The following is a 15,468-nucleotide window of genomic DNA, read 5'->3' on the forward strand; positions in this document are numbered from 1 at the left end:
ACTCCGACCCCTGCAGTATCTAAACACTAACACACACCGACCCCTGCAGTATCTAAACACTAACACACTCCGACCCCTGCAGTATCTAAACACTAACACACACCGACCCCTGCAGTATCTAAACACTAACACACTCCGACGCCTGCAGTATCTAAACACTAACACACTCCGACGCCTGCAGTATCTAAACACTAACACACTCCGACCCCTGCAGTATCTAAACACTAACACACTCCGACCCCTGCAGTATCTAAACACTAACACACTCCGACCCCTGCAGTATCTAAACACTAACACACACCGACCCCTGCAGTATCTAAACACTAACACACTCCGACCCCTGCAGTATCTAAACACTAACACACTCCGACCCCTGCAGTATCTAAACACTAACACACTCCGACCCCTGCAGTATCTAAACACTAACACACTCCGACCCCTGCAGTATCTAAACACTAACACACTCCGACCCCTGCAGTATCTAAACACTAACACACACCGACCCCTGCAGTATCTAAACACTAACACACTCCGACCCCTGCAGTATCTAAACACTAACACACACCGACCCCTGCAGTATCTAAACACTAACACACTCCGACCCCTGCAGTATCTAAACACTAACACACTCCGACCCCTGCAGTATCTAAACACTAACACACTCCGACCCCTGCAGTATCTAAACACTAACACACTCCGACCCCTGCAGTATCTAAACACTAACACACACCGACCCCTGCAGTATCTAAACACTAACACACACCGACCCCTGCAGTATCTAAACACTAACACACACCGACCCCTGCAGTATCTAAACACTAACACACTCTGACCCCTGCAGTATCTAAACACTAACACACTCCGACCCCTGCAGTATCTAAACACTAACACACTCCGACCCCTGCAGTATCCAAACACTGACACACTGGTACCGCACAGGTTGGAGAGTGTTAATCACTAATACCACAGGGGTTGGAGTGTGTTTATCGCTAGTACCATGGCACTAGTGATTAATACACTCCAACCCGTGTGGTACTCGTGATTAATACACTCCAACCCGTGTGGTACAAGTGATTAATATTCTCCAACCCGTGTGGTACTAGTGATTAATACACTCCAATCCGTGCGGTACTAGTGATTAACACTCTCCAACCCGTGTGGTACTAGTGATTAACACTCTCCAACCCGTGTGGTACTAGTAATTAATACACTCCAACCCGTGTGGTACTAATGATTAACACTCTCCAACCCGTGTGGTACTAGTGATTAGTTCTCTCCAACCCGTGTGGTACGAGTGATTAATACTCTCCAACCCATGTGGTACTAGTGATTAATACTCTCCAACCCGTGTGGTACGAGTGATTAATACTCTCCAACCCGTGTGGTACTAGTGATTAACACTCTCCAACCCGTGTGGTACGAGTGATTAATACTCTCCAACCCATGTGGTACTAGTGATTAATACACTCCAACCCGTGTGGTACTAGTGATTAATACACTCTCGCCCATGTGGTCCGAGTGATTAATACACTCCAACCCGTGTGGTACTCGTGATTAATACACTCTCCAACCCGTGTGGTACTCGTGATTAATACACTCTCCAACCCGTGTGGTACTAGCGATTAATACACTCTCGCCCATGTGGTACGAGTGATTAATACACTCCAACCCGTGTAGTACTAGTGATTAATACACTCTCGCCCATGTGGTCCGAGTGATTAATACACTCCAACCCGTGTGGTACTAGTGATTAATACACTCTCCAACCCGTGTGGTACTAGCGATTAATACACTCCAGCCCGTGTGGTACTAGTGATTAATACACTCCAACCCATGTGGTACTAGTGATTAATACACTCCAACCCGTGTCGTACTAGTGATTAATACACTCTCGCCCATGTGGTACGAGTGATTAATACACTCTCGCCCATGTGGTCCGAGTGATTAATACACTCCAACCCGTGTGGTACTAGTGATTAATACACTCTCCAACCCGTGTGGTACTAGCGATTAATACACTCCAGCCCGTGTGGTACTAGTGATTAATACACTCCAACCCATGTGGTACTAGTGATTAATACACTCTCGCCCATGTGGTACGAGTGATTAATACACTCCAACCCGTGTAGTACTAGTGATTAATACACTCCAACCCGTGTGGTACTAGCGATTAATACACTCCAACCCATGTGGTACTAGTGATTAATACACTCCAACCCGTGTGGTACTAGTGATTAATACACTCTCGCCCATGTGGTACGAGTGATTAATACACTCCAACCCGTGTAGTACTAGTGATTAATACACTCTCCAACCCGTGTGGTACTAGCGATTAATACACTCTCGCCCATGTGGTACGAGTGATTAATACACTCCAACCCGTGTGGTACTAGTGATTAATACACTCTCCAACCCGTGTGGTACTAGTGATTAATACACTGCAACCCGTGTGGTACTAGTGATTAATACACTCCAACCCGTGTGGTACTAGTGATTAATACACTGCAACCCGTGTGGTACTAGTGATTAATACACTCTCCAACCCGTGTGGTACTAGTGATTAACACTCTCTAACCTGTGTGGTGATAGCGATTAATACACTCCAACCCATGTGGTACTAGTGATTAATACTCTCCAACCCCTGTGGGACTAGTGATTAATACGCTCCAACCCATGTGGTACTCGTGATTAATACACTCCAACCCCTGTGGTACTAGTGATTAATACTCTCCAACCCGTGTGGTACTCGTGATTAATACACTCCAACCCGTGTGGTACTCGTGATTAATACACTCCAACCCGTGTGGTACTAGTGATTAATACTCTCCAACCCATGTGGTACTCCTGATTAACACTCTCTAACCTGTGTGGTACTCGTGATTAATACTCTCCAACCCGTGTGGTACTAGTGATTAATACACTCCAACCCATGTGGTACCAGTGATTAATACACTCCAACCCGTGTGGTACTTGTGATTAATACACTCTCGCCCATGTGGTCTGAGTGATTAATACTCTCCAACCCATGTGGTACTCCTGATTAACACTCTCTAACCTGTGTGGTACTCGTGATTAATACTCTCCAACCCGTGTGGTACTAGTGATTAATACACTCCAACCCATGTGGTACCAGTGATTAATACACTCCAACCCGTGTGGTACTTGTGATTAATACACTCTCGCCCATGTGGTCTGAGTGATTAATACACTCCAACCCGTGTGGTACTAGTGATTAATACACTCTCCAACCCGTGTGGTACTAGTGATTAATACACTCCAACCCGTGTGGTACTAGTGATTAATACACTCTCCAACCCGTGTGGTACTAGCGATTAATACACTCTCCAACCCGTGTGGTACTAGCGATTAATACACTCCAGCCCGTGTGGTACTAGTGATTAATACACTCTCCAACCCGTGTGGTACTAGCGATTAATACACTCTCCAACCCGTGTGGTACTAGTGATTAATACACTCTCCAACCCGTGTGGTACTAGCGATTAATACACTCTCCAACCCGTGTGGTACTAGCGATTAATACACTCCAGCCCGTGTGGTACGAGTGATTAATACACTCCAACCCGTGTGGTACTAGTGATTAATACACTCTCCAACCCGTGTGGTACTAGTGATTAATACACTGCAACCCGTGTGGTACTAGTGATTAATACACTCCAACCCGTGTGGTACTAGTGATTAATACACTACAACCCGTGTGGTACTAGTGATTAATACACTCCAACCCGTGTAGTACTAGTGATTAACACTCTCTAACCTGTGTGGTGATAGCGATTAATACACTCCAACCCATGTGGTACTAGTGATTAATACTCTCCAACCCCTGTGGGACTAGTGATTAATACTCTCCAACCCGTGTGGTACTCGTGATTAATACACTCCAACCCGTGTGGTACTTGTGATTAACACTCTCCAACCCGTGTGGTACTAGTGATTAACACTCTCCAACCCGTGTGGTACTAGTGATTAACACTCTCCGGCCCGTATGGTACTAGTGATTAACACTCTCCAACCCGTGTGGTACTGGTGATTAACACTCTCCAACCCGTGTGGTACTAGTGATTAACACTCTCCAGCCCGTATGGTACAAGTGATTAACACTCTCCAACCCGTGTGGTACTAGTGATTAACACTCTCCAACCCGTGTGGTACTAGTGATTAACACTCTCCAGCCCGTATGGTACTAGTGATTAACACTCTCCAACCCGTGTGGTACTGGTGATTAACACTCTCTAACCCATGTGGTGATAGCGATTAATACACTCCAACCCATGTGGTACTAGTGATTAACACTCTCCAACCCGTGTGGTACTAGTGATTAACCCTCTCCAACCCGTGTGGTACTAGTGATTAACCCTCTCCAACCCGTGTGGTACTAGTGATTAACACTCTCTAACCTGTGTGGTACTAGTGATTAATACTCTCCAACCTGTGTGGTACTAGTGATTAATACACTCTCCAACCTGTGTGGTACGAGTGATTAACCCTCTCCAGCCCGTGTGATACTCGTGATTAACACTCTCCAACCCGTGTGGTACTAGCGATTAATACACTCCAGCCCATGTGGTACTAGCGATTAATACACTCTCCAACCCGTGTGGTACTAGCGATTAATACACTCCAGCCCATGTGGTACTAGCGATTAATACACTCTCCAACCCGTGTGGTACTAGCGATTAATACACTCCAGCCCATGTGGTACTAGCGATTAATACACTCTCCAACCCGTGTGGTACTTGCGATTAATACACTCTCCAGCCCATGTGGTACGAGTGATTAATACACTCCAACCCGTGTGGTACTAGTGATTAATACACTCTCCAACCCGTGTGGTACTTGCGATTAATACACTCCAACCCGTGTGGTACTAGCGATTAATACACTCCAACCCGTGTGGTACTAGTGATTAACACTCTCCAATCCGTGTGGTACTAGTGATTAACACTCTCCAACCCGTGTGGTACTAGTGATTAATACACTCTAGCCCATGTGGTACCCGACTATAAACTCTCTCTTCGGCTGGTGAGTGTTTGGATTTTGTGTTATTAATTGATCATTAATAGTTAAATTCACGGAAGATACTTACTACAAATCTGCTATTTACTTTTTCTAAAATTTGTTTTTCATTTAATGCCATCGTCTCTCCTTTCCTTTTTTTGATTCTTTTCTTCTCTAGCTTTTTACACGCGTACATTTTTCCAGTTGCTCTGACTTGACAGGCACAGACCTGGATAAAGAGAGAGTCAAATTAGCCCAATTCTGAATGTGTCACACAAAGAAAGGGAGACAAAGAGATCACAATTTTAAACTGATCTCACTGGAGGACAGCTGCAGGGAAACCTCAATTCAATTCTTCACCTCAGAGCGAGACAAGAGGACTGACTCTTCATTGAAAAACACACACTGTCAGTTGTATATTCCCAACATGTGGTGTGTGGTTTGGAGAGAGCGACACATGGTACAAAGCACACGCAGGAACTGTAGCAATGGTACGCCGTCACACACAATGGCCATTTGTTGACTCTGGCAAAGATTCGAAGGCACAGGACACAAGCTTGAAGTTAATGAGTTAGGATTAAAACAGAGAGGTTCCAAGGTATCATCTCACACCGTGGAGTGAAGTATCAGGGAATGCCTCGAAATCAGAGAGAAGCATCAAAAGATCTGCTGGGAAGGTGGCCACTGGTCTATGAAAATGGGATGGGCCTGATAGGACACAAGGTGCATTTGCTTTTGATATCTTGCGTCAGCTGTGGCTCTGTGCCTCGCACTCTCGCCTCTGAGCCAGCAGGTCGTGGGTTCAAGTCCAGCTCCAGGGACTTGAGCACAAAATCCAGGCTGATGCTCCAGTGCAGTACTGAGGGAGTGTTGCACTGTCAGAAGTGCTGTCTTTTGGATGAGACTGAGGCCCCGTCCGCCCTCTCAGGTGGGCGTAAAAGATCCCACAGCACTATTTCGAATTAGAGCAGGGGATTGCTCCCTGGTGTCTTGGCTTATATTTATCCCTCAACCAACATCACTAAAACAGATGATCTGGTCATGATCACATTGCTGTTTGTGGGAGCTTCCTGTGCATAAATTGGCTGCCGTGTTTCCAACGTTACAATAGTGACTACACTGCAAAAAAGTACTTCATTGGCTGTAAAGCACTTTGGGACGCCCTGAGGTCATGAAAGGTGCTATATAAATGCAAGTCTTTCTTTCTTTATGTTCTTTTCTCCAGAGGAATGGGCTCACAGGCATCTCCCTCCTGAACCTCTGCCACCAGGACCACCAGGACCGACACGAGGTTGGTGCTGGAGAGACACACTCTGCAGGTTTTGCTCATTCTCACCGTCACTTCCTAACTGACCTGTCACCCGGTGCCTCCCGGTAACAGCAGCATGTATCTGGAAGGTGTTGTGTGGGGTCCCTACGTCCTGTCTCTCTGGGCCAGTGAGTAGTTGTTGGCACTGCGATGCTTTCATCTGTCCTGCTCAACTACATTATTGAAAATCCAGAGTGTGCTGGAGCCCAGCCTCATTGCATGCGATCACGACTCACCTCTCCAAACCCTCCTTTCCCCAATACTCTGTACTGTCTGAAAGTGTCTTTGGTAATGGCCTGCCTGGAGCGGGGAAAGAAAAAAGAGAAAAATCCATCACATTTGCAGCTTCTGCACAAATTTTAATTACTTCTTCAAAGAGACAACCTCATTAAAGGTGGTCAGTGGATTTCAGACCTCGTCGAGCTTGCGGACCAGAAGAAGGGTCAAGGAGTCAAAGTTCCAATGAAGCCGTGTCCTCCATGGTGCCCATGGGAGGTCTGGGCTACGGTCCTTTCAATTTGGACACTAAACTGGGCTCAGTTCTGGTCAGCACAGAGGCACGGAGTTGGATAAAACCCAACAAAGAGGGACACTCGGTGAAATTCAACTTCCTCAAGAATTGGACAGTGGAACTCTGGCGAGGACAGTGCAGTGGATTCCAGGTGACGGGCTCCTGAGGCACTGGGTCCATTGCGAATCACTGGACTTGTTAAGATCCATTTCTTTACAGACTGATTGAGAAGCATCGAGCCGACCCCCTCCCACCCCTACCCCCACCCCAAAATCTCAGGTGTGGTCGATTCCAGACTTGGCTTCTGCAGCAGTTAAAGCTGGCGTTACTCTGTCCAGAAAAGTGATTCGGAAAAGCAGTGACTTAAAGTCCATCGTCCTCTCATCTCCAGTACCCGTTGAGAATCGCTGCCACAAGGCTGCGTGCCAACCTCTCTCACGGGACGTTCCCAATCATCATAACAAAACCTCTCCAGCACCAGCCTAACCCAGCCCCTCCCTTTGTGTGGCCAGAGTTAATTGGGATTCGATTCTCGGTAACGGCTAGTCCTTCACCAGCATGGAACCCCGTAAACAATGCAGAGAGGCATCATCCGGATTCTTTCAGGATGTGCCTTGCACAACCAGCCTGCCTGGGAACCAGCCAAGCAATGCCAACATTGGGCAAAGGTGTTAACTTTGATCTCTGACCAGAGACTTATGTACGCGGGCATTTTTCCCAACTTATATCACTTGCAGATTTAACCCTGAAAACAATTCCCTGGCTGAGTGACATGGCAAGTAAGTGATTTATATTCTATAGGTTCATTTCCTTTCCTTGCTGATCACAGAACAAGTGACTTGTTCCAATGCCTCCGATAGGCAGCTTAAAATCCATTCCTCCTTCCCCACTGCACAGCTAAGATCAGGAACAAACCTCGATTTTCAAATCCCTCCATGGCCTCGCAACCCCCGCCTTCCCCCCCACCCCCAATCTCTGAAACCTCCTCCAGCCCTACAACCCTCTGAGATCTCTGCACGCCTCCAATTCTGGCCTTTTGCGCATCCCCGATTTTCATCGCTCCACCATTGGCGGCCGTGCCTTCAGCTGCCTCGGCCCTCAGCTTTGGAATTTCCTCCCTAAACACCTCTCTCCTCCTTTAAGATGCTCCTTAAAACCTACTTCTTTGACCAAGCTTTTGGTCACCTGTCCTAATATCTCTGTATGTGGCAATTTATTTTGATAATCGCTCCTGTGAAGCGTCTTGGGATATTTTAATGCAAGCTGTTATTGTTGCTGCGTTAAGAACTGAGGGAGATCTCTCTGGTCTGATGCTCTCTTGTAGGAAGTGGACAGTCTGAATTTGGCACCTTCCCACGATGGCAAAAGAGATCTGATTCCCCCCACCGTTCTGGTCATCGTGAGTACGTTCCATCTTAGAACTCGAACTGAAGCACCAGCATGTTGTGCTAACAATTAATACTACAACGTAAGGAGGAGGTTTAACATTTCCTTTCCAACAAGGTTAAAATTTGACTAAACCACCAACCACTCAAAAGCAGGGAGGCTGGTCCAAGTCAGAACCCTCTGCAGGAAACCTGTCGGCCTCCCGTGGACGTGTCCTCCAAGGCATGTATCTAAGATCCGTTTCCCCCTGCCCCTTGGAGAATACACAAAGGCATTGGTCTGAAAGCTCTGCACCAGTCGGTGAGACACACTGCAGTAATCCAGTAAATCACAAACCCCGCCTTCAGCCGTGCTTACCTTTCCAACCACTTCCACTGCAGAAAACGATCAAAATACATACTTTCTTGGTAATTCGTAAATGGCCCTCCACTCAGATAATGATGAGGAGCCCTGTTCCAAACAAAACAAGTTAACATTTAGTCATTGGAGAACCCGAATTGACCTGAACGGCAAAGTAACCGAGGACAGTTTGTTCGACGTGAAGGCTGCTTTTTTCAGAAAAGGGACAGTGGGACCTCCCATGACGTGCGCTCCAATTATCTTCCCCGGAGAAAGTTTGCAAGGAGCAGGTGAGAAGCTACTGCTCAGCAGAGTCACTGACATCTCCTTGGTGGGCAGAATGAAGAGGCCATAGCTAAATTAGGATTAAATTCTTTTCCTGCATTCTTTGCCGTGGGCATTGGTGCAGCATGAATACTGGACCAAAATTTGGCCACTCCTCATAACCACTCAATACCATTATCCAAGGGATGACCCATGATGTTCTGACAGATCTGACCAGAGTATCTTGATCTGGAAAGTGATGATACAAGTGACTGGAAAATCAAGTCCTTGATTCCACCATCCCAAGCCTTGATTAGAAAAACATTTCACCAAAAACTCGTTACTGAATTACACACAACAATTAGTATTTGGAGTTATGATCTAAATTCTGGAGCTACTCTGTATCTTTCATGCATTGATATCTTCAATCTTCATGTGTCAGCTTGGCTCAGTTGGTAGCACTCTGGCCTCGAGTCAGAAGGTCATGGGTTCCGTCCCATTCAACACATAATCTAGGCGAACACATCAGTGTCACAGGCACTCTCTTTTGGATGAGAGGTTAAATCGAGGTCCCGTCTGCTTTTTCAGGTGGACTTAAAAGATCCAAATGGAACTTTTTCGAAGAGGAGGGAGTTCTCCTGGTGTCCTGGCCAAAATGCATCCCTCAACTGACATCACAACAACAAACTAACTGGTCTTTCATCTTATGGGGCCGTGCTGTGCACAAACTGACTATTGTGTTTACATCCTAAACTACAGCGACTGCACTTCCAAAGTAACCCACTGGTTGAGAAGCACTTTGGGACATCCTATGGACCTTTAAGCTTATATTACATTTCAGCCTTCCCACGCTCACCAGCGTCCAGGCTGGATACTTGGGTGGGGCTGACATGTCGCTCACTCTGTGAACGAGGACCGGGCAACGAGTCAAACGTGGACCTGAAGGACACAACCCCGATATCCCCGTGCAGTTGAAACTCGGCTTTGAAACACTGACTGACTGAGTGGTGTGGCCCTTGAGCAAAGTTTGACTTCACTTTAGTAACGCATGGCCCAGCTTTCAGTTTTTACTTCTGACGCATTGATGTATTACTGCAGGTCATTTAGTATTTATTGCTAGGGCTCGGTAAAGCCGGATGCAAGAAGGCTCGTATGGAGCATAAACACTGGCATAGATCAGTTGGGCCGAATGGCCTGTTTCTGTACTGTACATTCTATGTAATATATAAATGCAAGTTCTTTATTTCAGTTCGTTGTAAACAACTAAATAAATGCATGCAATAAATGGAAATGATACACAAACCAGTGGATTTGGTTTACTCCTAAAAAGGGACATTTCATGTGGTGCGAATCTTTTATTATATTTTCTGTGAACACCACAAAGCAAGACGTGATTGTATTTTGAACTGAATTCATGCTGTGTTATGGTATTCACGCCTTTCCCCAATAGATGTGACTAACATACCTTCACAGTGGGGAACGAACACACTGCAAGCACTATTTTGGTGACAGAAATCGGAGAATAATGAATCCTTCCCAGGAAATGGCCTTTAAAAAGGTTGGTGTTAAATTGGAATGTTTTACTTTGACTGAAATGAGAAAATAAGGCTGGCCAGCAACAATGTACTCTTTCACCAGTGGGTACAGATGGGCAATTCACAAGGGCTGAAGACGAGAGCAGTTAGGCAAATTTTTGTTGCGAGTGATGAAACAGGCACTTAACAGTCCATTGATCCCATTTGAAGTCAGGAAGCGGATCGGAGAGCAGGTTCGAACGTGTCCTTTCACTGCATCGATCTGGCTTTGGAATCCAGCCCGAACTTGGGGGATGAAAGTCTCTTTACTCTCATAGCTGGAGAGCTCCAAGTGTAATGAGTTTGGCAGGCAAAATCCAATTCCTCGCACACACAAACCCAAAACATTAAACTGACCGTAATATAGGGCAGATAGGCACTAACTTGCCAGTCATATTCAGACACCACAGGGATTGTTGGCCTGGGGGTGTCTTAATAATTGAATTAAGAACTCCCCTGCTCTTCTTCGAATAGTGCCATGGGATCTTTTATGTCCACCTGAGAGGGTAGACGGGGCCTTGGCTTAACGTTTCATTCAAAAGACAGCTCCTTCGAGTGTGCAGCACTCTCTCAGTACTGCGCTGGGAGTGTCAGCCTGGATTTTGTGCTCAAGTCTCTGGAGAGGGACTTGAACTCACAACCTTCTGACCCAAGACTGGAACCTATCCAACTCTGCCACAACAATGTGCCTTAACCCCAAACTCAGCAGAGCACCCAAACTACACCACTGTGGCATCCCAGACTGGTAATGTTAGTGGTAATTTGGTGCTGTGGCTGTTAGTAACTATGACAGAGAAAAGCATTTTCTAAAAATATCATTGCAATACTGCAAAAAGTAAAACAAAAGCCAATTGAGAATAAATATTCGATATGCAATGTACCAGAACAGACATTGTTTTGTGCCACTTCGGAACTGGATTGTAAATCATTGCCTTTCAGTGAGGCCTGGTTCACAGAATGTAAACTCTGGTGGGTACTCACTTTAAGCAGTCGCTGAAGATCTCTTTGCAAGGGCTCTTCTCGAGGTTTTCGATGCACTGTTTGATGTGGGATTCGCTAATTTCTGGAATGTGTTCCGGAGACTGGGAGGAGTAAAATGGAAAGTGGTTTAAAGAGCAGAGTCGGCCGACGAAACCAAAAGCCAAGATGTCTCACATAAAGGGAGAAAGGGACTCAGTAAAATGCACCTCTCTCGTTCTGTTGTAAATGGACCACATACTGGCTAAGGAAAGGGACGGAAATGAGGAGGAATGGGCCGGGAAATGAGGAAGGTGCCTGCCACCTGCTCCAGACCAGGTTGAGTCGAGCAGCCAAAAAGTAGAAGAGAAGATGGGGAGAAACTGGATGCTTCCCAGCCTCTCAAATTCGTTCAGCCATTATTTGGTTTAGGTTTTCCTGTCCCCAGTAACATTAGTTAATCGTTCACATCATCAGGACGTCTCAAAGCAATTCACAGACAATGAAGTACTTCTGGGAGACGTGGCAGCCAATTTGCGCACAGCAAGATCCCGCAAACAGCAATGTCATAACGACCAGATAATCGGTTTTAGTGATGTTGTTTGAGGGATAAATATTGGCCAGGACACCGGGGAGAACTCCCCTGCTCTACAAAAAGTGTCATGGGATCTTTTAACATCACCCCGAGGGGGCCTCGGTTTAACGTCTCATCCGAAAGACGGCACCTCTGACAGTGCAGCACTCCCTCAGTACTGCACTGGGAGTGTCAGCCTGGATTTTGTGCTCAAGTCTCTGGATAGGGGCCTGAACCCACGCGTTTTTGATTCAAAGGCGAGAGGGCTACCACTGAGCCAGGTCTGAAAGTCAATAAACGTCAAGGAGATGCAGAACCATAGGATCGTTACAGCACAAAAGGAGGCCATTCGGCCCATCAATCCTGTGCTAGCCCTTTCTAAGAGCAATCCAGTTAGTCCCACTGCCCCGCTCTTTCCCCGTAGCCCTGCAAATCTTTTTCTCTTCAAATATTTATCCAATTCCTTTTTGAAAGCCACGATTGAATCTGCTTCCACCCCCCTTTCAGGCAGCGTGATCCAGATCATAACTACTCGCCATGAAGAGGGCAGCCAAGGTGGCTTATCGTGCCAGTGATCTGCGGCAAATACTGGGGTCATAGTTCACTCACTCAGGATTCCCCCCCACAGTAAGCCTCTGATTTTTACAGAGCGGAGATGAGAAGGGTAGAGGACGAGCAGACTGACAGAGCAGGGGCACCGAGGTAGATAACCCTCGAGCGCCTGTCCACTGGCTACCCACAGAGCGAGACTTTTCTGTTGATTGAACAAGCTCTGACAATCCCACTGAATACCACCCTTTACCCCAGCTGGGATGGGCTCGAATTCAACTGGGCATTGTGTCTCTTTAAAAATGACTTTGTTTTCATGACCGTGAGGAAGTCAGTTCTCCGGCCTCTGTCCACATCTCAGTTCGTGGGAGTCAACAGCAGAAAGTCTGGGAGTGCTCAGAGTAATTCATTCCCCCCCCAACTCCAGGAAGGAAAAGGTCGTCAATCTCCGTTTCCTTCAGCGCAGCTGTCTGCTGACTCAGCCCGAGAGGAAATCGGGACCTCCACTCATCCTGAAACGTCAGGGTCACTTCACGTTAACAGGTGGGGGAAATCATGGCTGCTTTGCAGGGAGGGAAAAGAAAAGGAAATTTAAAGATAAAAGGGAAAGTCTTCTGCTATGAAAGTGCTTCTTCCGACGTGGCTGTTTCCCTTTAATTCCCTGGCAGCCAAAGCAGCAGGACGGGGACCTGGAAAGCAGCTGTCAGAGGACGACAAGCTTGGAAAACAGTTTATGTTTCTCCACCAGTCTGCTTTGGATTTCGAATATTATAATGATATCACTTCAATTTAAATGAGTCTGGAGCTTGGCGGAGGAGCAGGGGGAGAGGCTGAGTGAGCCTCCAGGTGCCTTTTCCCCCCAATTCTGTCCTTCAAAACAGAAAATCAATGGCGTTAAAACCCAAACTATCGGTGCTCTCAGTTTGTGTGTTCAGTCAAGGCGGGAGACTGACTGGTCCAGACCCAACATTTGAAAGAGAGTGTGTTTGGTATAGAATCATGCACAGACCTGATTGTTTGGTTACTTCCCGGGAGCGTTACCCATCTTCAGGGACCAGGTTTGCTGATGGAAATGGAGTCCACTCAGGGCCGAGGAAAGTGGGAGAAAGCTTTAAAGCACCCACCCCTCAGCTTCCCAAACACAATGCCACGTTAAATGCAGCTAACGTTTGGCCAACATTTCTCATGGCACCAGCAGCAATTTTTGGCAAAGGGGCTTTGGTCATTTTTGACAGCTGAATAAAGACATCCCAACCTTCAATTATCTCATTATACGACTGACTACCAGAGACTGGGAGCTCTTCTGCCTCTCAGCAGATATGATGTGACGAGTTGGGCCTGTGTGTGTTGGGGGGGATGGGCTTTCCCCACTGAATCCATTCCAAATCAGAGACCCCGCTTTGCGGAAGTTCACACCTGGGGTGTTTCCAACCAGGGTCAACTTCAACCAGGTCCAGATGGCGGGACAATTGGTGGAGAGGAGAGAAATGGAGGGATAATATTGGAAAACTCAATAACTTTGTAGTAATTTCTCTGAGGAACGCTGGTGAATAAGTCAGGCTTTGGTGAAAATACGTTCCATACCTCCACTGTGAGAAATCTCCGAATAACCTCATCAGCTTTCTCCTTCCTCTTCTTGTCAGGAGTCACCTCATAATCTGCCTGGAGAAGGACAACAAAGACAGGCCATCGTTCAACAGTTGTTCCTCGAGTTTGGGCAGGTCTCACATCATCCACAATGCCCCAGCGAGCAATGACCCCACAACACCAGTAAACACTGCGGCTCCAACTATCCCAGCTGCCCAGGCTGTAAGGGTTGGTTGAGGGATAATTATTGGCCAGGACACTGGGGAGAACTCCCCTGCTCTTCTTCGAAATCGTGCCGTGGGATCTTTTACGTCCACCTGAGAGGGCAGACGGGGCCTCGGTTTAATGTCTCATCCAAAAGACAGTGCAGCACTCCCTCAACACTGCACTGGGAGTGTCAGCCTGGATTATGTGTTCAAGTCACTGGAGTGGGACTATGAACCCACGACCTGATTCAGAGGTGAGAGTGCTACCCACTGAGCCAGGCCTGGCACCTTAGATATAGCAGAGCTTTGAGAGTAATGTGATCAGACACAGGATAGCTCAAAAAAAGAAATTAATTGCCTCAAATTTTCCGGAAACCATTTCGAAATGCACGACACATTTGTTTGGACCAGAGGCACATTGCAGTGTTACACGCACAATACACCAGACCTGTAAATTGTTATATAGTGTACCCCTCAATTCAAATTTGCTTAATTTAAACTTGTGTTATTTTGAAATGAAATCAACAAAAATGTTTCCTGTGCTGTTTTCTTAAAATTGCTGGACAATTCAAACTTTTTCCAGCTAGTCAATTTAATATCTAGACAACTTTGAATGAAGAGGAGTGTCCTACGGTGTTGCTCACTGTAAACCAAAGGACGTGCTGGTTTTTAGCCACATGATGCACAATGTATTATTCTGTTGCTAAGTTGGATCGGTGTTTAATTGGTCTGAACACAGGGATGTTCAAGCCTTTGGTTTGCTGGGTCACACCAAGGAGCTTTGGCGGAGGGGCCACATATAATGTTTCAGTTCATGTTCTCATGAATTTGCACCCATCTCAACTTCCTGATAACACCAGATCGCAGTGTTCTGATTTAGGATGTATTCACCAACATAAACACCCCTTCCCAAACCCCCAGGCTCCCAAAATTCAATCTGGACAACGAACGAATGAGTATAATAAACACAAACAGGAGCCTGGCTACACTGCCAGGGCTCACAGACTGTATGTTACCCATGAGCTGCGATTTGGACACCTCTGCTTTGAGGCCACTCGGTACAAACACAACCTGAGGCCAATCAGAGGCTAACTGCTCCTAGACACATCCTGAGGTCAATTGGAAGGTACTCTCTGTTCCCAGGGAGTTTTCCCTAAATTGACGGGTTTTCCTTTCTCTAATATAAAGTTTGCACG

The 15,468-nt window shown here is 46.6% G+C and overlaps 1 protein-coding gene across 2 annotated transcripts in view; it reads right to left on the bottom strand.

Annotated features, from left to right (window-relative positions):
• The window catches only part of LOC137335798 (G protein-coupled receptor kinase 5-like), a 169,579-nt gene that overhangs the window by 42,462 nt on the left and 111,649 nt on the right, over window positions 1-15,468 (bottom strand). For both annotated transcript variants that reach the window (XR_010966497.1, XM_068001218.1), the window contains exons 4-8: window positions 14,064-14,141; window positions 11,381-11,481; window positions 8,580-8,672; window positions 6,562-6,625; window positions 5,105-5,245 (exon numbers count right to left, since the gene is read on the bottom strand). Coding sequence is in view for 1 of the 2 variants with exons in the window: in XM_068001218.1 (XP_067857319.1) it covers window positions 5,105-5,245; window positions 6,562-6,625; window positions 8,580-8,672; window positions 11,381-11,481; window positions 14,064-14,141 (477 nt within the window). In the remaining variant the exon portion in view is untranslated. The remainder of the gene's footprint in view (window positions 1-5,104; window positions 5,246-6,561; window positions 6,626-8,579; window positions 8,673-11,380; window positions 11,482-14,063; window positions 14,142-15,468) is intronic.

Source organism: Heptranchias perlo, chromosome 20 (genome assembly GCF_035084215.1).
Source record: "Heptranchias perlo isolate sHepPer1 chromosome 20, sHepPer1.hap1, whole genome shotgun sequence".
NCBI classification, from domain to species: domain Eukaryota; kingdom Metazoa; phylum Chordata; class Chondrichthyes; order Hexanchiformes; family Hexanchidae; genus Heptranchias; species Heptranchias perlo.